Raw genomic sequence first — 27,442 nt, 5'->3', positions numbered from 1 at the left:
TTGAAAATTCGAGTCATTGCACATGCTGCTCAGCCACAGGTAACTAAGCTCCCCGGGATAACTGACCCAAAGGCCACCCACCTCCTAAAGATCTTTTGGGCTGCTTAACAGAGGGATGGATTTGTCACTTGTCTCTGGACTGTATCTTTCACAACACAGTCCAGATCCTGTCCTGTCTGATGGATCCTTAACCTCTTCTGCAGCTGAGCAAACCAAAGGGCCAGGTCAATCTTTGAAGTGAGTACGAAAGTTACAGTGGTCTCTTACAAAATATGTAATCAAAACCCACACGGGGCAGCATAACATACACAGGGAGAGCAGTGTTTGTTTCTACTTATAGAAGGCAGCTTGAGGCACAGCAGGCTCGAGTTGTGAGTCAAGCTTATCTCTTAACAGGGACAAGATACCTGTAGACGTGCTCCTCTTCACTGGCACGGGGAGAAGGAGAGCTGAGCCCGTCTCTAGGAACAGAGGCACTGGAGCTTTTGGCACTAGAGCTGTATATAGGAGACTGGGACTGAGGCTGTGGAAATGAGATTTGCATTGGAAATGGAGAATACAAAACAAATACATACACTACTGCATTGCAACCCCACACACAGAAAGGACAGAATAAAGCCCAGCAGAAGGAAAAAAAAAAATCCACTATATAACTAACCAGCCTCTATCAGATGAGCTATTCCAGGAATAACTGTTCTCCACTTGCTTCAGATTTGCCTATGAGTTGTAGGCTTGTGCTGGAAACCCCCAGCCTGCTTTCCACAGGCTGCAAGACAGATGACTAACACTAATCTCATCACACTACCATTTTGTCAGAACGATGACAATGATTCTTTTCTGCCATTTGCTCCAACCAGTTAGTTCTATGAAAAACCCACACCTTCCCCCATTTCCCCATTCTGTTCATAATGAAACTCATCCCCCCCTCTTGCTATTCCCTCCCCTCATCCACTTCCTTAAGAGATACTGCACCAACAAAACTAGCATGCATCCTCCCCACCCACACACATTCACTTACTTGCTGGTGGACGTATCTGGATACGTTGGGTTGCCACTGGTCTAAGGGGTCATTCACAGTGCCATTCAAGGCCTCATTGGAAGGTGGTGGGGGCACTGGAGGTGGCACAGCAATCTCCTGGTACGTGTGGTTTCCAGTTGGATAGGAATAAGGCGTTTCCTCTGTTAGAAATACTGGCCGTTTGGAGATATGTGAAGTGGTGGATTCCAGGTCTGCCAATAAGGCGTCTGCAGGAAAAGAAAAAAAATGGTAAAATCCTGGACTAGCGCTTTTTCTCTTTCATCTCATTCAAGATACGTGTATCAGAAGGTCTTCAGGAAGACTTTTCATCCAGGGTGATCTACTAAATACCCCGAAAAACATTACTGCAGCCCAGGACTGAGTGGGTTAATCAAACTTCTAGTACAAAGAAAATGCCAAGAGGTAACAAAGCAGCCAGAAAAACTGTGTCAGTCTCAGATTTTTTTTTGTAACTGGAAAACCATCCAACAGCAGGGACCCATAGTCTCACTGCACCGTGCAGAAGAACAACCTAGGAGAAACCTGCCCAGAGGTTGATGGGCAACAGGATATTGACACAGACTAATTACAGGCCCCACATCATCACAGAGTCATTTACTGTGGCCGCAGGCACCGCTTTCTGAAGGAAACAAGATCTCGGGAGGGGTTTTCTCCAGAGTCTAAGGTAATGGAAGAAGCATGAAACTTTCAAATTAGTCCATCGGCACAACAGGAGTATGTGCTTCAGTTTTCCTAACAAAAACCCCCCTTAGTATATCACACAAACAGTTAACTGGTTTCCAGAGGCTGCCAGGTAAACGCCATTTCTTCTCCTGGAAACAATTCTCAACTTACTGGGTGGAGACTGCTCACAAATTCCTGAAGAAAAACTTCCACCAGCTAGAAACACCAGCACTCTGGCCAGGCAGAGGAACCCACGTCACATGTTTAGCACCTCTCAGAAATCTCAAATCAGGAAAAATGCTCTTCCTCAAAGATGGGGCATGAAAAGGCATTCCCCTCTTGCTGGATTTCTGCCTGCCAACTGCCCTCTGCCCATTCCCAACCCCACGCTCCTCTGCGGTGACTCACAGGCAAATCCCGACTTGTTGGACCTTCCGTCCTGTGAACTCACCCTGCGGAGCCCACTGCAGTCCCTGGTGGGGGAAACTCCAGCGAGAGACTGCAGGTCTGCACCGTACTCACTTTCTAAAGAAAGCCTGGCTGGCCGGGTGCCCAGCTTTCCACTGGGGCAGCAGCTCTAGTGCACACCTCTTTAAGGCTATTAGAGAGGAGCCGGTTCACTAGGGACACCAGCGCTCTCCATTAGAAGAGCATCAGGACATACCTGGCAGGTCCCTTCAGAGATGTGGAATTCAGCCAGACACCAGTAACACAACTTCAGCAGAATTAGGAGAGGAGGCTCTCAGAAACGCCCCCCCCCCGGATCTCCCTCCCCTCCACACACCACCACTGTCTTCAGGCAACCCCAGTTGGCAGGATTTGCCTTTCTCCTCCCGCACACAGCGGGTGCTTGATTCTCAGGTTTGGGGTGCGAGGGCTCAGCCTGAGCGTAGCCATCCTTGCAGTGTCCTCCGCCAGGGTGACAAGGAGCTGAAGTTATAAGGTGGCACCAGAATAGCAACCGAGCAACCACTGGCCCTAATGGCTGCCTACCGGCTCCGGGAGGGCAGGCACCTGCCAGCTCAAAGCCGCTTCCTGAGCACAGCAAACCACACCAGCCAAGGCACTTAGCAACCCTTCAAGAGAATATATTAAAGGGTCAAATGGAGGACAGTATTATTGCATTACAAGACGAGGAAGGTGCTGCTTTTATATTCACTCTCTTCCACAAACCAAAGCATCACAGTAGAAAAAGATTTTTAAAAGCGATCCTGCCCTCAGAGAACAGAATGCAGCCATTAGCAAATTAAACACTGTGTTAAATTAACTCTATACGCCTTTCATTTAGCCAAAAAGATGCTCCAAATCAGTTAAGTCACAGGCATCTTCCTACAGGGGCCAAAATACCCCAGAAGCAGTTTCTCCAAAGGGATCCAAGCTTTCTGCAGCTGGGGGAAAATGAACTTAATCTTCTTTTTAAGCAGAAGAACAGCTGGTGGATTCCAGAGTGAAAGGCACATACCTCAAGGGAACTGCTGGAGAGCTGCAATTCCTTCAACCAGGCAGGTCCTATGACTGGAGGTTTCGTGCACACAACCTCCAAGAGAAGTGCTATCCGGGAAGGTGTGGTTTTTGCTTCTCCCCACCAATGACAAAGGCAAATCAAACTCCACCAGGAAGTGAAAATCCCATGAGGGTGCTGGGCTCCTCCAGCCCTGCAGAGGGGACCCAAACCAGATTTCCACCCTCCACCCCCAGCCCTCACTGCAGGACGGGCAGATGTAACCATCTCACCACAAAATTCTTCTCCTCGGCTAAGCGCTCTGCTGAATGAGCCATCGGACAGAAATCCACCGATTTTTACTAACGGCACATAAGTGAGTTCCGCTACATTTCTAGATTTATTGGTTTACTTTCACAGGTCTGCAGAAGAAGAGGGGTCTGGAAATGCCAGGAGCACTCTGCCCCCAGGTTGCGAAGGAGTTAAGGAGGAGACATTACAGTTTAATGATTAACTTCCCCCATACCCTCCCCCTTCCTGACTTGAGCAAACAAGGCAGAGCTGAGGAACAGGAAGCGGAGGGAGGAGAAAAGGCTGGAGAGGAATCACTCGGTTACTCAAACTGCACTTTAACTTTACAACTGATACCCAGGCAGTCGCAGGAAGGCACTACCCCACCCGGCGGGAGAGGGAAAGGAACAAGCCAGGAGCAGGACAGGCACGTACACTGGTTTCTGGCTGGCAAAGGACCTCTCCTTGTGCTTGCTCACCCCATGTTCTACAAACCCACGGTCCACGCTTCCTCACGCCCCAGTCTCTCTGTCCAAGCTCATTGCCTTGACAGAAGGAAGGTCTTCCCCATTAGCACCCATCCCCGTTGCAGCTTCCAGCCACATAACCTGTTCTCCAATCCAGTCCTATCAACAACCACAGTTTCCTGAAGTTCTGCTGGACTGGGAAGTTGCACCCATTTGAAGGGTCCCACACTGGCACCAGAGCTGCCCCGAGGAGGACAGGGCAAGAACGGTGGAGACAGGGTGACCCCTCAGTCCATCCCACCTTGCAGGGCTTCACCCTGCCAGAGGGAAGCGACAGGCACAGGCTGGGAATCGCTCCCTTGGAGGTCAGCCCAAGGGGTTTTACAGTCCAGAGACTGACTGGAGGCAATGATTCAAAACCCGACCAAATGGATTAACATGTTGCTTTCCATCCAGCACTTCATCCCAAGAGTTCCCCAAGTACTGTGCAATCATTTAGCATTTGTGCACCTTTTTAACGCTACCAGAAGACAACGTGAGATATAGATGGGAGGGTGAAAGAAGGGCAATTTATTAATAGGAAAGATGACCCATTGCTCTCTTTCTTTCACCAACGGGACTGTAACCTGATGAACTGTAAGGAAGATGCTGTGCCTCGCGCAGCGCTGCACCTCACGTTACAGGACTGAGTTCACTACAGTGACCGCTCCTTAAACAGAAATATTACATTTCAATCGATTTATTGGGTAATGAAGTGCTCCTTCCCAAGGCGACTCCTGAGGGACAGTGCTGCAGGAGGTGTAAATCACCCAGCTGGTCCCTCCCAACCCGTAGGAAGCAGTTGACTGGATCACCCCAAGGCGCTGACGCAGACCAGTGCACACAACCAGCAGCCGTCAGAGGGCACCACGGCATCCTTACATGGACAGAAAGATGAAACCCCACAGCCAACAGCTAACTTGGCAGGAACTTCACCTCACTTGTTCATATCCCCGCTGAGTCGGGAACCTGCCCCTATTTTAGGCACACAGAAACTTTCTGCCGGTGCCACGTGTGCTGCGCGTCCCCACGGAGACACGCATCCATCATGCCAGTACGCTGGAAACAGCCACACACACTGACCTCACCACAGGTCTCCTGCTGCCCCAAATACTCCCTAAAATACTACAGACGCAGCTCTAGGAGGCAGACTCTCCCAAGGTTAAAAGATCAGAGATTCACTTATCTCGAGAAAACAGATTTAACCGTTTTGTAGCACTAAAGTGAACCAGACAGGGTTATGCTAGATCTTCTCCCGTGCTCCGCCACAGGATCACCCTTCCTTCCCCTCTCACCCCTACAAGAAGCCACTAACACAACCCACAGACAAAGTGCCAACTCACAGACACGTGGATGGAGTGGAATGACAGAGTCCGGTTACCAAAGACTCAGCAGGGCTCAGCCTGCTCACAGGCGTGGGCTGTGCATAAAGAAATCTGTATTTTCCACTCTATCAACAGAGTGCTGCTCGGTGGGGTGTGGAAGAGCGAGGGACACTTGCTGAAACACCATCCACCCAGACACTCCTGGTTGTCATCTCTCCGCTGGTGCTGTCACACAGGTGATAGAACCCTAACTCCCTGTCTGCTGCAGCACAGTGCACCCCAAGGTGTGCGTGCCTGGGTGCTCCTCAGGCAGGGGTAACCTGGCCAAGCACCTGGTAAAGCTGCATGCAAACATGAGACAGAGACATAGAAGGATGAAGTCCTCCTCCCCCAACAGGGCAGCCCAAAAATTACATGCTCTATTGAAATCACATTCAGGCCAGAGGGTTACTCAAACCACATCCACATCCTCCCCAATATGGGAGGACATTTGTGTTCACAATCAAATGGGTTTTCTACACAGATTTTCCTGTGGAGGAGGGACAGTTAAAGAATGATGTCACATTTGATACCTTTACTATAAAGCACTCCAAGACATCTGGAGCTCCAGGTGCATTAGTTTGCCTCTCTCCCCCTTCCCTCCCTTTCGCCAAAAAACATTATTAACTGTGAGGTCCTTGGGATTCTGGTCTTCAAATCCCACACACAGCTCTGCATACACATTAGTGCCCCTGAATACAAGTCGCATTGCTTCAAGGTAGTTCCCAGCATCTGCCAAAGCTCTACTAGACATTTCAAAAGCCTGGGACAAGACCTCTCAATCTGATGTCCAACGCGTTGAACTGCTTCTGGGACAAGACCTCTCAATCTGATGTCCAATGCATTGAACTGCTCACTGGGTGCTCCTCAGGCAGGGGTAACCTACCCAAGCACCTGGTAAAGCTGCATGCAAACATGAGACAGAGACATAGAAGGATGAAGTCCTCCTCCCCCAACAGGGCAGCCCAAAAATTACATGCTCTATTGAAATCACATTCAGGCCAGAGGGTTACTCAAACCACATCCACATCCTCCCCAATATGAGAGGACATTTGTGTTCACAATCAAATGGGTTTTCTACACAGATTTTCCTGTGGAGGAGGGACAGTTAAAGAATGATGTCACATTTGATACCTTTACTATAAAGCACTCCAAGACATCTGGAGCTCCAGGTGCATTAGTTTGCCTCTCTCCCCCTTCCCTCCCTTTCGCCAAAAAACATTATTAACTGTGAGGTCCTTGGGATTCTGGTCTTCAAATCCCACACACAGCTCTGCATACACATTAGTGCCCCTGAATACAAGCCGCATTGCTTCAAGGTAGTTCCCAGCATCTGCCAAAGCTCTACTAGACATTTCAAAAGCCTGGGACAAGACCTCTCAATCTGATGTCCAACGCGTTGAACTGCTTGAAAAATCCCTTTTACCAAGAAATCAGCAAGATGAAAGAGCAGAAAAATAAGTTTCATTTACCAGTTCAAGCTGCACTGAAAAAAAATAATAATCTCCCAAGTCATATACTGCACATTCCTGCACTATCTCCCCAGCCCACACCTCTGTCAGGCCGAGGAACAGCTCATGCATTCCAGGGCTCCGACGCAGGCTCCTTCGCCATCGCTGCGTGTCAGCACTCGCTGCCCTGTAAATGCCGTGTCCTCCGGCAGAAACAGCCTCCTCTGCAGCCGCAGGGGCACATTCTTCAGCTTCCCACATCCAGGTTTGAGAAAGAGCAGTAACACCAGACTAGGGATCGCAACGTGGTTCGGAGGTACAGAACAGGAACGGATAACACGGGAGCCCCTTTGTACTGAGGCAGACATCAACCTCCTTTTCTATAAACCTGAGCTTCGCTCAGCCCCCTTAAATAGACAAAGTTATTAAAAAGAAAAAAACAATTTACATGCATCTTCCCATGTGTATCAAAACATATTTGCTCACTCCCCTCTTCCTGTGCCTTCTGTGCATCTCAAAAATGCTCCTGGATTAAGGTGGCACAGTGAAGCAGAACACATCATGAACTAGTTCTGGATGAACCTACGTGACAATGCATTAACAAATTCACATTAGCCCGTTTGCATCAAGCAGCTTTTAATGCTAATTTCTCCTTCAGCAGTAAATGGTTTTCCATTCTTCATAAGAGGTCTAGGATTTTTTTTTATTTTTTTTTTTAAAGGGAAGCAATTTAAAGAAATCCAAATTTGCTTTCCTCTGTTAAGGAGAAGCCTTCTACTACTGAGTGTCCAGTATAACTCCAGCCTGTGTGAGGGCTAGAGTCACAAAGCACATTCAGTCAGCAAAAAGATGACAGCATCAGTGCCAGAAGAGAGAAAAGTACCTCAGATTTCCATATGCAGCTCATCTCTCTTAACAACTGAGGATGAGCTATTAAGCCATGCTGACACAGCAAATAGTAAGTAGATCAAAAGAACGGTGGTCAAATTTTCTTCTACATCTCATCTACTGCTGGGGAGGAAATGGAAGAATAACCGAGGCAAGATATTTCAAATGCCTCAGATATCAGCCTTTCATTTTCAACAGCTGGAAGCCACATCTGCACATCCATCAAACCGCAGGTTGCCTGTAACCCTGCTTCTTGCATGGGACATCTGGAAAGTGAGCGACACTGGAGACAGGATTCTTCATCCAGCCACCACACAGAGCAAACGCCTTCAGCATTCAGCCACAGAGTCCCACTGCCTCCAGCATCTCCACTGCCACATGTCCCCGATAGCCCAGCCACAGCACACTGGGCAATCAGGATGAGATGTCTGAGCACAAACTACAGGATTTCCTCCAATGCAGCTGCAGAGAACAGGAGTCTGCACCTCCTCTGTCCTTCCTCACACCCCGTTTACCCAAATAACTAGAACTGCTGCAGGTTTTCCTGGCTTAGGCAGCAGAAGATTCCCAGAGGATTGGCAAATGGAAATAAAAAGCAAGATAGCCATAAGGGCGGGTCTAAATGAGAACATGGACTTCACATGGTAATCATGTCTCACTCAGCTTAAGAGAAGTTGCAGTCCCGCATTTGCAGAATGACACACCATTCTCCAGCCCTTTTTTTCTTAATACCTGTATAAGATGCTGAATTCAAATCCTTGATTTTTGCTGTCCCCTAAATGAACAAGGGGAATTGCATCTCCAGAACTGAACCCTGAGCTTGCAGACTCATCTGAGCAGCCTCTTTGCAGAATCCCTGAATCCAAACTTCAAAAATCTCATTAGGGTTCAAGTGAGTCTTCTCTCCCCCACCTCCAGGAGTAAATGCAACTCCAGCTCACACGCAGGGAGACAGCTCGGGGCCGTAACCCAATCCCTGGCAAGACAGTTTTACATTGTGAGTAACTGCAGAGGAATGGGGAGCTTGGGTATATTTATCGTATTAAACAGCCTTTCAAAAGAAACATTTGCAATGCTTTAGAAGAGCTGCATCAAAAAGACTTGTTGGAGTCTTGCTATAGGGCTCCTCACTCGAGTTTGAGTCTAGAAGGGGTGGGGAGCCCCAAAGAACAACACTGATGACAGGAATTCCCTTTTAACAGCAGCTTTGACTTTTCCAAGCAAAATGGAAGAGCATTATTAGAAATAGGAAAACCATGAACAAACAGGTGAATGCAGGCATTGACTTTCAGGTCGAAGAAATGTAGTAGCAGGTTCTGAAGGCATTATCTTTTAATCAATGTTTTTAAATGCAAAAAAATCAGACTGCAAAAGCAATAAAATAGAAAGACTATATTCAAAATGATACCTTAAAAATTCAAAGTGCAATTAGATGCTCTTAAAATCCTGAAGTTCTCTGGTTCACATATATAGAAAGCATGTAAAATAGCTTGGCTTACTTTCTAAAACACTTTGAGAAGGAGACATTTACAAGTTTTCCAAAATTTAACCAATATGTTGAGAAAGTGGTTAGAATACAGGACACGTAACACCTCTCAGCTCTCTTGTGAGGCAGGGACAGATTGTTATTCAAGATACAGAAAAATTCAAGGCACAAAATGTAAGTCATTTGCTAGACCTAGCAACTGCTAGAGTACCAGTATCGAGCAGCCACTGGTATTTTTACTTCACATTGTCTGCCATAGGAAGTTCAGATGACAGGGTCAAAAAAATCACTCAGCTATTTTTTTACTGTATTCCAACAACTGGTGTTTATTCGAAGGCTTGCGCTTTCTCATTATCAAAGTATTGGTGCAAGTCATGCTCTGTGTCACTGCTTGATAAAAACAATGTCCAGACTACCAATAGCTGGTATGGTGAACTCTGACAGCAGACAATATGCATGAAAATTCTTGAAGCTTCTCTGTTCTTCAAAACCAATACTGCCCCTTAGAATTAACTAGACTCTGCATTTGTGGCACTGAGTTACAAGTTTGTGTGGGTGCTTCAGAAAAACTTAACAGCAAAGGCAACCATGTAGTAGATGTTATGCCGAGCCCCACCAGGCTGCAGAGACAAACTAAACAAGAATCAATCCCGTGACAGACAGAATGGCTTCAAAATCATGTGATGGCAGCCACCGCGAATCCCAGCTATGCCATAACTCGAATATGGACAGCCAAACCAGTTAGCTTACCCCAGTACAGCAGCCCATGCACCCAGCTCTGACCACTATCAGCAAATGTCTAAACAAAGACAAGACACTGCGCTGTGAGATGTGGTCTGCATGATCAGCTGCAGCAATGATTGTGGCTTCCTGTCCCAACCACCGAGACCCAAGCTGAAGACTTTATTCCAGAGCTTGTGGCCAACTAACTGGTCCCAACTAACATGCACTACTACCACCCCAAGCACAGGGCTGTAAAGGAGTGTGCAAATACAGTCAGCTTAAAGCAATTTCAGTAACTGCTTATCAGTAACTACTCACTGCACGTTTGGGGATGAAACGCAAACCCTTCGATGGCTCTGGCTGCAGTTCCAGCAGAGCTGACACCACCACACACCAGCGTAAGGGAAAGGCCCAGCCATCCCCCTGCCCCCAGCAAGCAAACCCACGCTGTTCCTGGAACTTGCCTGGCTGATTGCCACAAGTTTTCTGAACTAATTCAACTTGCTAATCCAGTAGAAGTTTGCTGGGTTGTTGGCTTGAGTTAAGAAACTCGTTACATCTCTTGGAAGCACAGCTCCAGCCACTCTATGACTTAAGCAGCTTTTAGAAAACATTTTAAAGAGAACAATGCCAGAATTTAGCCCTTGTCGAAGTAATTTAATAAAACTTATGCTTTAAATAGGAGATACTATACTTTCACCTCCAAAGCTCAGGCCAGGAAGCAAACAATAAAATCCAGCCCCATCCTGCCGTGAGTTGAAAGAAATCACCCATCCTCCTGTCCAATTCCCATAATTAATCTGCTTTACAGATGCAGACAAGAAAAACTGCAGCCTGAGAAGCGAACAATCAGGAGAGAGCACAAACTGAAATGCTCTTAAATTCTGGAGACATCCCCCACCACTACCAGCCACTTCCACCTGAGCCCACACTGACATTTTGTTTTGGCTTTGCAGCCCCAGGGTTATGACATGCCTCAATCAGGAGGGAACCTCAACCATGAACCTTACGTACCCACTGGTGCCCTCTCCTCTGTGCCACTGAGCCCAAGCATTAGCTTTTGACACAGACTACTCCTGACCATAACATTTTGAAGACGAGCCAACTCCATATGCTACAAAAACCCAATAGAAGCCACCATGTGAGCTCAGACCTTCCACCGGATCCCTCTGAGGGGCAAGAGGGCTATTTGTACATTTGCTGAAAAACCATGAGATCCTTCCTGTAACTGGCTACACCGCTTCCTTTCAAATTAACACCAGCCATTTCACTGAAACTCAGACCTGCCCTGTAACCTCAACAACGATGTATTTGTCAGCATGGTGAGGGTGCTGGACTGCCAGCACCTCGAGGGGTCAGCTAGTTCCCATGTAACCTAGCAGCAAGGCACAGAGAGAGAGGCACTCTGCAGGAAACCAGAGCTGCTGACCAGTTTGCAGCTTGACACCAGCAGCCTCTGGGAACCACAGTCCCATTCCTTGGGCGAGCATCTTGGATCAACCTCTTGTCATCTTTGATGCAACAGGCTGGGAAGTCCATCGACCGCTGGCTCTGTTCACATCCCCGAGTTGGCAGGAAGGTAACCTAATCTTAACCAGGCCCACAGGGCATGGGATCATCAACACAACGTGCAGGCTGAGACACACTGCAACTGCCTCGAAGATCTGAGTCAGCACAGTTTCCTGGATGAAACAACACAGATCCACAGCGCTCTCTGGCCTACAGTCCAAGCTGCGTGAAGGAACACAAAAGATTTTCCTGTAGGACCACAATTTTTCCACTTAGCTCTTGAACACTAAATTAGACCCCAGCTCAAACTGGCTGAGAGAAATGAACCACCACCTACAAAAGAGAAACACAGTCATTTTGCCTTCCTCCAACCTTCCTTAGAAAAACTTTCATCCCCTTTCTGCTACCTCAGAACAGTTCATTAGATGGCTGAGATAACAGAATTCAAGTCTCACAAGGCACACAGCTGCTTACATGGTCAGAGGTTTGCTGAGCATCTTCACACTCAAAGTGATTTGTGATTTAAGTATCATCTCCTTTCGGAAGAGATGTACCTGATGCTCCAGAAAGAAGGAAAAAAACCAAACAGGGTTACCAGCCCAATTTCCAAAGAAAATATGGTGTGAATATGGGGGTTTTTTTGTTTTCAACTGAAAAGTTGCTAAACCATGTGTAACCTTTTCAAGTTCTTCACATTAACGTAAGCTGTCCACTCCGCTGCCATGGCTATCGCGTTCAGAATCTGTCAACAGAAACACCAGGAAGGACAAACTCTTACAGGCTGTGAAGATCTAAGGACAGCATAGAGCCACAAAGCAAGGCCATACAAATCCAGCTTAAGTTGGCTGCTGTATTCTTCGGGTATTGCCTCCAAGAGGAGTACTTGAATTTACTAGCAGTGCTGTAACATCTCTGGTTCCAGAGCTTGCTCCCTCCCAAAGGTGTGTCCTCCCCTTTATTTCTCATTTCCAGAAAGTGCTGGGGAGGGTGGAAGGGAAGGGTTATTTCCTGCTGTATACAGCATCCTCTTTTTTATAGCATGGCTTTCTCCACACTTGAAGTGAAAAGAGTCATCTTGTATTTACTTCCCTCTGTTTATAGTCCTGAGCAGCGAACAGCTCATGCCAGGAAAAAACACCCTATGCTGAGACTTGGTGACTTAAACTGAATTCATGTTCCAGCGTACTAAACAAGTAAGTGTTTTCAGTTTCACAGCTACCAAAGGCTTCTGAGAATGCCAGATCCCCAGCTACACAAGCCTTGAATGCCTCTGTATAGCAATTCACAGACAGACAACCCACAGTTGCGTGAAGCTAATAGAGAAAATAATCCCTTGAGTGGATCCTTTCTATCTAGATTCCCCATACTCTCAAATTGAGTCCTGAACAACAGGAAACAATGACGAAAGATGGATAAGCTTAGTCAAAAAATTCTTCCACTGCTCTGTGAACAATCTTCAGGAGGGTCAGGAAAAGTTTGTAAAGGGTTTGCAAATCATAGCCCCAGCACATCCTGTGACACAGCGCCTGCAAAAACAGCAGGCAGAGCTAAACTCATCACTTGTGCAGTGTTTAAGAGCACAAAACCAGGCTCTGGTGTACCAAACAGAGAGAAGTTGGAAATTGCACAAGAAAAGTTTGTGATACATAAAATGCTTCACACAGACCTGACCAGCCTTTACTCAATACTCCAACTCCTGACCTCCAGTGATTCAGAACACCATGACTTAAGTATTGCTGTCCTCAGATGATTGTCCCATCCAAAAGTTACAGCACTAATAGCAGAACTGGAAGCTACGTTCAGCCACATTTTTCAGTTGACAGCTCCACACCCTAAACCTAAACCTCCGTGTATTCCATTTTATATTAATATAACAGGCTGTGACCTGCATCAACATCTGCAGCCACTGCACCTGAATTCCAACAAGGATCACAAATCAGAATCCTCACCCTAACATTCAACACCCCCTTGATAGCAAGGAAAGTCATCTATCGTTCAGAAATGGAGAACTGATATGCAGCCCTGAACAGCCCAACATAACATAGCAAATCCACATTATTTCAGAATAGAAAGTAAGTCTGACTCCCAGGCCTGTACTAAAAATACTTAAGTTGGAATTTCTCAGTCTGAATCTGCAGCCTGCTACGAGCTACACCTGCTACCGAGTCTTTTGTCAGAATCCTCTCCTTTTGTTCCAATGGGCAGCTATAGTTAGCACTATGAAAGATTATGAGGGACAACAATCTGCAGAAATTAGAGAGTCTCCATCTCTCTCCCTGTGTGTCAACTGCCAAACTGGAAACAGCTCTTGTCTCCAAGAAGGGTAAGTACAGCCTCTGACGGTCCTCTCCTAGAGTGGCTCTTCTTGTGCAAGATCTATTTCTGATCTCTGCCTGACAGCAGATAGATCCTCAGGCATTTCCAGGAAGTCCCAGACAAAGGCATTAGCAAATGGCCAGTATTGACCTAACTGTCTCTGGGAGAGAGGTGAGTTGGCTCAGACAAAATTAAAGGACATTAGCTCTGTTCAAACTCAGCAACACTCAAACTGATGAAGAGTGAAAGGGTATCCCGGCTTAGTTGGTGGAAGGAACAGATTGGAGTGAGAGTAAACATTTTACACAGCAACAGCAGTTAACGTCATCTCACTACTGACCTGGCCTGGATTTCAGCCAACATCCTAGGTGGGGAAAAAAAATTAAAAATAAAACCATTAGCTACCAATGCACTAACCTTTTTTGTCCTCTACTTATCCTTACGCATGTAGAATAGTAAGTTACCCTCCCCATGCACGTCAAAAGAATTTTTATTTGCTGCTGGCTTCCCTCAAAGTTTCTCAAAACTGGGATGAACATTCAGACAAGTCCAACAAGATCTGCTCTTCTCTGCCAGAACAAAACAAAATTAAAAAATATTCATTAAAACCAAACAAGCAGCCGCTGAACTGACCCCTCAGGGACAATTTCCCAGGGCCAAGGCCTCTGATCAAAATACCAACTCCCTTGTACTCCTGCAGGAAGAGGGGCTCAGCCAAGCCAGCTATCTGAGGAACCAGACCCTTCCTGCTACATCAGATACAGCTACTCCACAAGCACTAGGTCAAAACACAACGTGCACGCACGTTGCCATTTTACAAAACATCTAACAAATCTAGTACAAAGGAGACCTCCATTAAAGAGGGCAAAGAGACCCAGGATGGGTATAGAAACAGCAGAAAACAAGGCACTATAGATTTTAAACCACAACTCTGGTAAAGGGAATAAAGAAGTTCAAGGGCTTGAGACGTTTCTGGTCCCTCGGCGGATCAGTCACTCAGCAATAGTGGCAGTGGGTGGTCAGAGCATCACAGCACCGAGAAATTTATCATACCCTACAATTTTGCTGCAGCGGATGCCACTCCAAACCCGAGCTGCTCTCTCCAAGTCAGGTATGTCAGGTTGATCCCATATAATTATTATCTCACTAAAAGTCAGTTTGCCTTCCTTGTGCAGGGAAAGGAAAGGCTCCCTCTACTTATTCTTCTTCTTCCCTAGCAGCATGTAGACCTGCTGGGAAATAAAGTCATCCGTCTCCTCCAGCAAAATGCCTTTCTTCCTTCAGCATGAATGTATGCTCTTTAGAAACGTGAACTGGGCAACCTGTTCTCACATCTTCCTGAAAAAGAGACAGGCAGGGAATGGTAACAATGACAACAACAGCAGAGCAGAGTGGAAATCACTGCCATCAGTTGTGTGACAGGCCCTGCTCGGCCCTGGACCACAGGACTTGGGAGAAGAACTGCCAAGTGCAGAGGTGTGTGGCACTCAGCTACTACCAAACAACACGCCCACTGAGATGAGGGTAGACAAGGGCATTTTTTAAGCCCTGGGTGGACTGTATTTGGTTGAGATTTGCATAACTGTAGGCAGTTGGGTCTGACTTGAACTGAAAATTGTTGTAAGCAGAATTGAGGTTACAATACATGCTAATCCAGTATTGGATAACTCTTTTGAGCAGCTTCTAAGCAGTAGCTTAGTGCCATCAGCAGTGGCAAATCAGAACAGTGTGAACACACAGCAATGGTTTCCAAATCTTTGGGCAACAGCACCCATCGTTTGCTTGTGCTCCAGAGCCCTCAGGTGGAAATCACAAGTGTGTAAGTTTGACCACTTAAGAGGACATCTTGCAACAGCTGTGGAGTACTTACCACTTGGAGATTCTAACTCATCCAGGGAAGGAAAACATGTTCCATCAGGGTTTACATGGGAACAGAGCACAGGAGTTCCACTGGACAGTGAGCACCGTGGAGTGAAGGATACAGTTTCACAAAATGCAGAAAGGCAAATTAACAGTTCACCACTGCCAAAAATGGAGAGGTTTTACTCCCTCTTCCAGACATGTGCTGCTGCCACTTACTTGTGTTGGCTCTGGCTCTTAAAAGACCCCTCTGAGAACCAGTTCAACAGAATATACACTCAGACAATAAAATTTACTTCTCTTTTGGGTTAGAAAAGAGAGATGAGCACAGCAGTCTGCAAGAAGGAAGGGGTCTGTCCAAACAGCCAGACGAGGGAGCAGAAAATGGGTAAGGATGAGCAAAAGTAAAGCCCATCCCCATTTCAGCAGCAACGAGCCATTTCATTGACTCAACTGCCAGCAGGACCATCATCCCAGATACCTCAGTGTCCCACCTCTGCCACACAGATAACCGTATTCAATAATAAGATTGCTAAGGATAGCTACCATCCTGTCCATCTGCAAAGGTAAAAATGAGTTTGGACACAGTCAGAGACTAAATACTGTCAGAATTTGCATATTCTAAGCTAATTATCTGCCTTTTTAAAAGTAACAGATGTAGAAAAGCATGTGGACCCCACAGCCAATAAAGGGAAGGGTAAGATATGCGTGGTTATGCAAGAATAGACATGACACTGAAGGGAGGAAAAAAATAGCATCTTTTAAACAGTGGAAATCCTATCCAAGCAGCATAAACAGATCTGAATATAGACCCATCCAGGCAAAGTGCCAGTTACAAAATTTGAGACACACATAAAGATGATGAAATGAAGGACAGAAATATTAGTATAAATTCCAAATTCATTAAAAGCATTAGAAGCACAAATTCTGCCCATGAGATGTAGAATGCCCTGGCTACCAGCAAAAGCAGGATTCCAGCAGTAGAGAATGGGGACACTGAAGAGACACTGCAATTGTACGGACACTGCAATTGTATCCATATTTAGTACAGTCTTATTGAGACATTCCTATCCTGAAGGCTCTTAAATAGGGTATCAGAGTGCAAACTTGAGAGATTTCAGTCCTCGAAGAGAATATTTTTCATTAACTCCAGCAGCTCCCCATTCAGTAAGTAACAAGCACATCTCCCAAGTGCATAAATGCAAAGAGCATTCAACAAATGCAAATCTGCCCTTAAAAATCAAGGTATCTCAAGTTTGAAAAGCCTGTGCCTCTAAAGAGAAATAAAGTGCCTGCAAGTCTCACCCAGATACTGGGTGTGCCAAATAAAAGGTTAGTATAGTGAGATATAAATAAAGACAAGTTAAAAAGACTTGCTGGCTTGACCTGCCAACCACTCTGAGGCGAGTTGTTTCCCTTTTTTTAAAAAAGGAACTTTTGTCAAATGTGGTATGTGGTTTAACTGGCTTGTTAAAAATCCAATTACTAAGAAAGTGCTCTCAAAATGGTGGATTTTTTTTTTAAGAAGTTTTCATTTCTGCAAGGGTTCTCTGCAACAGAGTGGGAGCAGACTTGGAAGCAAAACCGAACTCTTTATAAGCCAAAAAGTGTAAGTCATCATCAGCAACTGACTTAACACAAAGCGCTGCCAAAAGCACAATGTAAACTCAGAGCAGGACAGGGGGAAATGACAGCAAAATATTTAACATTTTTCAGTCATGTGGATCTTAGTACTACTTATAACTATAATAGGTAGAAAGTTTTAAAATTAAGCTTTCAATCTGATGAGCATTCTACTGAAACTTAAAGATAACCCAAGTCATTACAGAGAGTGGGCAAACAATATCTTTGAAAGTCAACACAGTTCAAGGGGCCAAGAAGCATATGGTTAAAAATCTAATTAAAGCAGCTTCTTTTTATTTTAAAACCAGCTTCTGGAAATGAAAGGAGGACAATGTTCCAGAAATGAATGTGGAACTGGTCCCCCAGTCTACTTTGGGAGAAGATGTGGGTGGCAATTTGAAGGAGATTGCTGATGGCTCTGCCTTTTTTTTTCCCTTTTTTTTTTTTTTTTAAACATTGGCAGAAGACTGTGGCTCAAGAGTTTCACAATGGGACGACTGAGGCCCACGGAAAGAAAGGAAATTGTTAAAGCCAGACAGAAAACTAACACTTTCAGAACTGGAATATATTGTATCCAGTGGATGGAGAAGAGATAGAGAATGTTTTGAGGAGGCAGATGACCTATCATTCTACCTATGACCTGGCATCATGACAGAAGTGCTAGTCACAAGTCTCTCGCTTGTTTCGACACTAGCAAGAGAAATAGTGAGGATTTCTTTTACCAAGAGCAATATTAATAAAGCAATTAAACACATAACAGCTTCTTCATCTCAGTGTCCTGCACAGAAGTTTTCCGTTTGTTATTAGACAATGAAAAATTTTATTAAACGAAGGCTTCTTTACTCACAAGAGAACTCATGACCACAGAAAACTGCAATTAGGAAACAAATTACGAAGACCAAAGAGAGAGTAATTTTTGAGAGGTAAAGATGAGTAAGAGACCAATCTTCAGCACTGACCAAAAATGGAAATGCCAGCAATACTGAAATAGAAGCAGCATGAGAATAAACTTCCCTTTCATAGGTACATGAAATAAATCCTTCTTCAAATTACTTTCTAAAAAAGGGGTTTCAGCATGATCTCTGATTGTTCCTCCACCAATCCTAAATCAACAATCATCTGAGATAACTGAGCGAATATTTTGTACTAATCTGCAGAAGTCAGGATTCCCAGCCCCTACGTTTCTGCTTCGCTGAAAATTAAGTTGACTTCTTTGTCTCAACTCATCATATTCTTCCCTGCTATATGCTGAACTAGGGCATAGTAGAAAATTGATTCATTTTCCTATCAAGCACCTAGATGCATATATATTTTATATGTACATGTACCTATTCGTATCACTATCATCCCATTACTGTCGAGTCCTTTAGAATTAATTTGATCCCCTTCAGAACTACACTGGCATTTACGACCCACAGAGAAACAGAGGGACCAGGCTCTTCCACTTACACACTGAATGTACAAAGACAACCTGACACACACACAGAGCAGTGCAACTGCTCTCCCGCTGAGAACAATATTCCACTCCTATCTCTGTGACAAATCCAAGCCTAACTGCTTAAAGCAGCTGGAAAACTAACTCCAACTCGTCATCTCCCCCCCACCCCAAAAAAAATAGAAAATAAAAAAATAGCCGCTCCTGCCAAGCAAGCACTGAATACACTGCATTCCATTTCATTAAAACAATTACTCAGAAGCCAGCCAAGAATTACATAAAGCTTCCTCCCTGCACCACCCCAAGCCCCTTCTCCTCAACCCTCCTCCCCAACACGCAGAGGAGCAGCTTTCCAACTCTGCAGAGACAGGATCACACCGGAGCGATTCCGCTCCGCAGAAAGTGGCACCGAACACCTCCCATCGCACCGGCCACTCCATCCCATGGAGAGTGTTTTTCAAACCTAAGAATGCAATCACAGAACTCTGACAGATCCAGGCAGTCTAGAAGGTCCATGAATTTCACAGATACCACGGTGATCTGTTTCATGTTCACCTTTGATGGTAAAGTAGCATCCAACAAATTAACCCCTTCACCAACTCTGACAGAAAAATGAACCATAGCCTAGCAGATTTTATCTCTAACTTGCACGGCCGAGGCTTTTAAGCATGATCCCGAGGCAGAAGGTGCTGGAGGCACCAGATTTAAGCAATTAAGAAGTATGGGAGCAGCGTGCCAGAGCAGCTGTGCTTGTGAGGCACTGCCCAAGGGAACTGCTCAGCACAGCCAAGTAGCAAATCTCAGATTAAGCACCAGCAGGGTAAATTGAAAACTACAAGCTCGGGGTTCTAAGAACCTGAACTGACAAATTCATCCCAAACTCCACACTGCCACTCCGCAGCTCCCAGCCTGACTGACAGCGCTGAGCTCCTCGCATTTCACAGCAGAAATAAAAGGCAGCTTCTTCTGGCCAACGCCGCTCACCCACCCACAACACTGAGTTGGCCACTGATAAGAGATTTCATGACGTGGCTGAAATGGCATTTCGTTCCCTCCCCCAGCGCTCCAGCTCTCTGCAGGGATCCTGTCTAACTGCTGGAGCTGCTCCTCGCAGCCAGGCAGAATAGTTCCAGCTGTGTATCACGCTGCCTAACCAGGCCTGCACAGCCCAAGTAAAAGTCTCCCACATAAAATCGTTACAGACAGAGGGAGAGCTGCAAACCAGAAATACTACTCCTGGGCATCTCACTCTTGAGGACCACCTCCACCCAAACAGCATCATTTGGAACAAAAAAACCCCAGTCTCAAGGCAGCTGCCACTGCTGAAGAATGGAGAGCAGCAGATCTAGCTAATGGTCAAACATGAAGAGCAGCAGAGAAGCCCAGCCCAGCCACATCCCATTTCAACTCACAGGGCACCAGTAACCTCCACCAAGGGGCAGTTGGCCTTTGGCTATTTCATCTGACCCAGCTAAAACTAGTACCTCCAACCCCAAAGAATCCTTTTCACAGAGAAGCCTTGAGCTTGTTCAGAATCATGAAAGAGGATAGAACAAGGGAGTATTAAGGCCCTAATCCATGGCAAATCATTTACAGCCCTTCTGCCCATGACTTCTTCTACTTCTGGCTTTTTTTTTTGCCCCCTCCTGCTCTTGGAAAAACCCAGCCTAATCACAGCCCCCAAAGCACCACAAACTTCCCTAGAGCATGAAGAAAAATTCTCTGCTCACCTTGCTCTTCAGGGATGGAAATAAAGCAAGATCCTATCAGGCGTCTAGACAGACACAGGATTAATTCTGTCTGCCAGCTCAATTTTGTGACAAAAACATGGGATTGGTTTATTCCTGGAGACCCCATACAGTTTGATTTATAGCTGAGCTGTTTCAAGCACAATTCCCCATGCAAAGTGTCATTCAGAAAGTTTACTCCCTGGAGCGCCGTTTACTTTTTTTGATGTTCTTCACACCATTTGCAAAATGTTAGAGGTTTAAACACGTGCAATAAACAGTAAAAAAAAAAAAAAAAAAAACCAAAAAAAAAAAAAAACCAAAAAAAAAAAAAAACCAAAAAAAAAAAAAAACCAAAAAAAAAAAAAAACCAAAAAAAAAAAAAAACCAAAAAAAAAAAAAAACCAAAAAAAAAAAAAAACCAAAAAAAAAAAAAAACCAAAAAAAAAAAAAAACCAAACAAACAAGAAATCAAGCTACACTTCACTGCACACTGCCAGCCAGACATACTCAGTAGCTCACCCAGCAAAGCCACCTACACCAAACTTGCACATGATAATGAGAAGACTGTGAGAAGTGGCATGACAAACCGCATTTGAAGACTTCAGACTACCTCATCATCATGTAAATAACTTGAACTAAACTTGTTCACAGCAAAGAGCCAGTCCAGCACAGGGGAAAAGGAGCCAAGCAGTAACAATGCAGGCTGCCTCCCCCTGTGGCCTGCCATAAGTTCTCTTGGATCCTCGGCCTACAGTTGTCTCAAACTGCTTAGATAAATTTCCCATGTAAATTCAGAATAATTACTGGCTGCTACAAGAAAAAGCTGCATTTATATGAGCAGAAAAAGAGCTTACCAGACTCCTAAACAGCACAAACACATAACCTCAGGGACTCAAGTTCCTTTAACTGAAACACCAACACCAAACGTGTTCCACAGCACTCGAGTTGCCCTTTCTACTTCCTTTGCTTCATCGGGATTTAAAAACATACATATACAGAAGAGAAAGCATGGATTTTAACACCAATAAATCAAGGGATACTGTCCCCAGCCACCTGGTTTCTGCTGCTCCAGGGCCATTTGCAATGAGAATAAGCACAAATGGGAAAAATAGCTAAGAGTGATACAAGGAAGTCATCACCCACCTCCTATTTTTATGGTATATCTTTAGCACACAACATTCTTTGAATGACTTCACGACGTTCTGTGGTAAAGGGAAAGACTAGAGTAGAACTACTGTGGGGAGCTTGGAAGGGAAAGGAAATCTTTTCACCCTACCCACAGCCTGTCATAACAGAGGATGAAGCAAGGATGAGCAATCAGAAGGGCAGAGAGGGAACATTAAACAGGTCTGAGAAGGGAATACAAAATTATAAATCTAATTCAAACTTGCCATTGTAAGCTTTTCCAGCAGCGGTGACCGGAGAAGCTTGGCAAAGTTACCATTCTGATATATTCAGCTGGAACCTATTTCAGAAACACAAAGATCTCAACAAACATTAACCATACTTCACAGGTAAGGAGCTATTATCCCTATTTTGCAGACAGAGAAACAATATGCCTAAAGTCAGGGCAAGTTTTTGAGGTTGTGGATAAACGGTTACCTCATGGTAGATTAAACATAAGCCACAACTAAAAGAGGTGGCCTCATCTACGTCCCTGTCCCCTCTCCATGTGAAAAAACGACTTTCAGAAGAATCAGCTTGCTGATCCAGCTAAATGCCCGATGGTTATTGAGGACACAAGAAAGGGAGACGGGGGCAGAGAACACAACACACCTTACAGCAGCCAGCAGTTAAATCAGATTAAACTAATTTAAAATCACAACTTCCACTTTCCCTCCAATCCATTGAACTTCAGCCCCAAATGGAAAGGAACAGTGCCGCTCCTTGCTTCTACACTGCACTGAATCTAGTTATCTTGCCACAGGGCAAGACAGTTCATCTTATTGATCCAATGGCAAATCACGTGTTCAATTTGGGGGAAAGGGCTGGTAATCCAAAAGATCAGCAATTGGAACCAATTCGCTCTGGAGCTCAACACTCACTAAGTGAGCAGCAAGCACACAAGGGATGGGGAAGTTGGATCTGAAACTGGATGAGATGTGAGGTGAGATTTTACAAACACTGAAACAAGAACAGGACCCAAAGTCTTCCACAGTTCCCTACATAATAGTCTGGTAGTCACGATAACCTGTACTTCCAGGGCTTGTTATTAAACCTGAGTTAGTTAGGACAGGCTAAAGCAGGCAAGAAACTCATTCCCTAAACCTCATCTTCTCATCATAGCCTGGGGAAGCTTCCCCCAGACAATGTCTCACTCTCAGGCAGCTGGAGCAGAAGAGCATCTTCATTAACAGCTTCCGCATCAGACAAAAAGGGACACAGAAGATCAGTGCACAAAGGGAGGGAGGCGCAGTCTGAGACGCAGAGCAGGAAACTGGGACCAGAGCTCCTATTCATTCCCACTGATTTTCCACTAGCACAACACAACCGAATTCACACTCTGCTCTGGCTTTCTCCAAAGTTGCAGTAGGTTCTGGGTATCACAACTAATGCATGAGATTGATTCAAACAGATCTGGTTTGTGGCCATGGACAGGCTTTTCTCCTCTTTGTTGCAGATTTAACTTAAGGAATTCATATATGTCTGTCTTAGCAGTAGATCAGAAAAATGACTCTGATTTAGGTTGAAGTGCATTGTTACAGCTTGTTTTGCTGCCAGACTTTAGAATTTTATCTGTCATTTCTGCAGTTTCCCAACTTGTTTCATTTAATAAACACACTTCAAGAGGAAAGAGGTGAGGAAAAAAGGGTCTGTAGAAATTAAAGGATCATGATTCCCTGGGAAAGGAAGAACAAATAGTGAGACAGAGTTAAAGAAGATGTAAGAGAAGTTACCCATTTCTTTCTCTAGTGGTAGAGAGGGTGTCGGGTGATCAGTTTTAACCAGGAGGGCAGCTGAACACTTGGGATAAGTTGACCTCTCCCAGCGAGGGACAAAGGAGCTAAAGACAGCACAGAGTCCTGCCTTTCCATGGAAATAGAGCAACAAGAAAAGAAGCCTCTCTCTGCATCACACACTGCTCGAGGCAGAGGACTCCCTGTCTGAGTCGCTCAGGACAATGAAGTCCCTGTTTGACGAGGGGTCAGAACAGTTAAGAAGCTGAAACAAGTCAGAACCCCATTGTGCAGAGTATTAGTTCTGTTTACAGTCTTCTCGCCCAGCAGCAGGAATGACTCAGAAACCTGAGCCAGTAGAAAGCCAAGGGACTAAATTACTTTACCAGCATTTCCCCCCAATACCATTTCCTGGGCGTAGCTGACCATAAGCAATTTCACATTAAACTTTCAGTCAAACAAGACCAAAATGCACTGCATATGACTTCCAAACTGAAGGAACCGAGTCAGAAACAGGCAAGCATCCCCCTCAAAAGAGGGACAGACAGCATAGCCCTGCAGAGCACAGCAATCTTCAAATGTTAGGAGAGATGACAGATGGAAACACATGCACCTCCCTCCACGCTCCCATGAAAAATCAATGGCAAGGTCACTCCCTTTAAAGTCAATCTTGAGAGGATTAAACCCTGACGAGAGGGTAGATTAGAGTTTCTAAAACAGAGGGAAACAACACTTGAAGTAAAATCTTTTGTGCCACTGAATCTTTGTACCCAGAATTTTGAAGCCACATTGCTAGACAAGCCTTCTATAAAAGAAAAACCCTTCCGGAAGTGAGCAAGCACACCTAAAATAAGCAGCTTACAGTCTACTTTACATGCATAGCTAAAACACCGCCATAAATACATTCTTGCTAAACAGAAATAACTTCTTTATAAAGCATCTTTTACAAGTTCTAATGAATGTTGGTTTGGTTTTGATTGCAAAATCCAGTTTAAAAAAAATCTGAATTTTTAAAAAAAAAAAAAATAAAAAACACAAAACACACCAGAAAACGAAATAGTAGAAAAGTGAGAATTTCAAAGCCATCAAAAGAAAGCTTCTAAAACAACATCATTTCTGTTTGGAGTTACCAAAGCTCAGGAAAAATAAATAAATAAATGGAAGGTTTCACAGTAGTGTTTGCAAACAATCCTTTTCAGAAGGTGGCTATAAAAAACATGCAAAGTCAAAATCAAACAGTATCTGACTAAAACAAGTGTAATGTTTCTTTTCTCCTACTCCTCTCCCTGTAAAATACAGAACACACTATACAAATTCGGTTTCTTCCTCCGCAACCAGCAGATCCTAATGGATCTGTTGACACATACTACTTAGAGAAGGTAGCACCAACAGAACCAAGAATAATTCAACATCTAATTCAACATCTCAAATCGTCTGAAGTCAGTATGTGCGGCTGGTCACTGGCGTGCTGGAAGGACAGCACGTAACAATTTGGTAATCCCCTAAAGGGGCAATAGCCCCGAGATAGGATTTTCACTCTTTAGGACAAAGTTTTACTCTCTGTGCCAATTTACAACACTGCAGAACGGGAAACTCATTCAGCAAGCTTCCTGTCAAACTCCAAGCACATCCGCTAAAGATGCTTCCTTAGAGAGATTCGAGGAAGACAATCTGGACAAGCCTGATCAGCTGCTCCAACTCACCCTCTCCTCCCCCCTTCCCACAATGTGCTATCCCAGTTTATCCCCGGGCCCAGCACCGGTGTCCTGTGCCACTGAGGCTCCCCCAGCTCGATGGGGTGCACCAGTTCCGCCTGCGGAGCTCTCAAACAGTTTCCTGTGTGAGCTGTGCATTGAAACACCACTTCTTCAACACTGAGAGGGGGGAGGAAAAAAAGGAACAAAGTCTTTTTTTTTCAACTCCGAATGAATCCCCAAAGCAATACTAATCCATTCTCACAGATGTTTCATAACCTCTCCAGCCCAAGCAGCATGAAATTGAGATACTTCTGGACCTCCATTTTAAAGTGCACAAATACACATGATTCCATCAGCTCTGGGGAAAAAGAGGAGATTTTTGATAAATTCAGGGAGTTAAGAACAGACACACCAACAGGCTCTATGAGGTGTTCCCTCATGCCCAGCAAGATCCATCGGTCACTAGTCGTTCCTGCACCACACAGGTTCAGAAGCACGGTGTGGAAATATCTAAGCTGATTTTACATGACATCTACTCTGAACCTGCAAGGCGTCTTAGCTCAGGTGTGAGGCTAAACTACTTTTGAGCCAAAACTGCCCCAGGAAGCAGTGCAGTTATGTCCCTATGGCATCGTGCCTGAACCAACAAGTCCTGCCGGACCAGCTTGACTCTGGACAGAGCCAGTGCAGATGTCTGTATCCATGGCACAGTTAATCCACAACTCGGATAATCCACCCATAGATAATGAGGGAAGAAAAACAAACAACTCTCACTTCAGTTCAAAAGTTTGGCTTATTGCAGGGGAGTTGATTCAGCACAGCATTGTTCCCTTATTTATGCATCCCAAGGTGAATGGCTTTAGAAAAATAAGTAAGCAATTTTGGGGCTAACGATGAGTTGCAGCGGGAAAATAGCTGGTGTGCCTTTCTGCAGTGAACTTTGCACACCAAAGAAAAGCTTAGAGAGGGAAAAGGTCCGACTTTTTTTGTTCAGTTGCTTACTCTTAGATAATCAGAGCCTGTCCAGTCTGAAAAACTGCACAAAAAATTGAGAAAGCCATGGTGCAATTAACACTTGATGAAATTAAGTTGCTAAGATAAAAGGTTCTATTTTAAAAAGCAGATCACAAGTTGTAACTTTTGGTTGTGCCAAAACATTCAACACCTCAGAAGAACAAACCAGACACAAATTCAGATCTTTTTCAGAATTTCTTTGCAGTTCAAGTCTTACCCTCCTACAGAGGAAAAGAAAAACGTATTGAAATTGCAGTAGCCTATTCGGACAACCGGGAAGTCACACTACCACTGCTCAGGGAATGCAACCACTGCCGTTGTTCCAGTACAGCTCCCGTGATTTGTTGAAGAGCACAAGTTTGAGACACTAAACTGGCCCTACACACCACTATCTGTATGCTCACCTTGAAGGGCCACTCAGCAAGTCAATACACAGACTGGGTGAATCCTGTTCTGACTAGCAACGCATTCCTGAACACGATAGAAACTTGCTGTAGGAGCAGCACCAAATCTCCACGAGATAACCAGGCTGAGGGATACGAGAGACAGTAAACAGAACTGTCTCCACTTAAAGAAACAACTGTGAAGAGAAGCTACAGTAGAAATTATTCTGTTTGCACCACCAGCTACTTCACCTGGGCAGAGGGCAAGATTTCACTCCCTAAGAACAACTCCTTCGTAGTGCACCTTTCACCAGGAAGCCATGCAACTGGTGGACTTCTTGCCCCTTAAGCTTTATCATTAGCCCAATTCAGAGTCTGTTTTCTGAAGGTGTGACCACCAGCTTTATGCCAGCACTGTAACGTGAGCTTCCAGGTCCAGTAATAAAACCACAATTTTCCTAGAGCATATCTTAACAGAACGTCTGGTTTCTATTAAAGGTAGGATGGAAGCAATGGACTGCAGCCCCTCCCCAATGTCTGATTTAATCGGTTTCATAAGCGGAACTCAGTCACCCTAATGTCTCCCAGAGCACAAGGGATTTTGGCAGATCCACCCCCTTTCCGGCTTGGTACCAAAAGAACTCAAACTCTCTAGATCTTTCCAGTGGGACCAGTTGCCTGACATTTCCCCACTACACGGTTTTGGAAGGTTTCACACACCTGGGGGAAGCCAAGGGAGAAGGATGAGCTGGGAGCCCCGCAGCCGGCTGGGCTGGGGCTGTGCCCCGCGTACCCCCGAGAGCTCCCCGCTGATCGCTCCGTACCCATGCAAAGTTACCCATCTCGCCCAAGAACAGACTCGAGGGGCTACGGTAGCGGTAGGGGAGGAGGTGTCTGCTGAACCCCGACCGCGCTCCACGCTGCTCCGGGGGTACGGGACCGAAGGTCGCCTTTCCCCCGCCGGGGCAGAGCCGGGACAAACACCGGCGGCCGGACCGGAGGCGGGTATCGGCGGCCCCAGGGCAGGGCAGCCGAGGGGCCTGGGGGCGGGCGGCGGCGCGGCCAGCCGGGAGGGCCTGCGCGGTCCGCGGGGAGCGACACGTCCCCGGGCGCCGGCAGGCCCGGC

General features: G+C 45.5%; 1 protein-coding gene across 3 annotated transcripts in view; it reads right to left on the bottom strand.

Moving 5' to 3' along the window:
- PXN (paxillin) overlaps window positions 1-27,442 on the bottom strand; it is a 50,447-nt gene that overhangs the window by 19,830 nt on the left and 3,175 nt on the right. For 2 of the 3 annotated variants that reach the window (XM_014964598.1, XM_014964614.1), the window contains exons 2-3: window positions 1,019-1,245; window positions 408-523 (exon numbers count right to left, since the gene is read on the bottom strand). In XM_014964598.1, the coding sequence (XP_014820084.1) occupies window positions 408-523; window positions 1,019-1,245 (343 nt within the window). Of the gene's footprint in view, window positions 1-407; window positions 524-1,018; window positions 1,246-3,164; window positions 3,279-27,442 lie in introns of those variants that run through there. The other variant, XM_014964605.1, reaches the window with a different exon arrangement.

Source organism: Calidris pugnax, unplaced genomic scaffold, assembly GCF_001431845.1.
Source record: "Calidris pugnax isolate Ruff unplaced genomic scaffold, ASM143184v1 scaffold32, whole genome shotgun sequence".
Classification (NCBI taxonomy): domain Eukaryota; kingdom Metazoa; phylum Chordata; class Aves; order Charadriiformes; family Scolopacidae; genus Calidris; species Calidris pugnax.
Note: the sequence above shows the minus strand (reverse complement) of the source record. Positions and strands in the feature narration are given on the sequence as shown.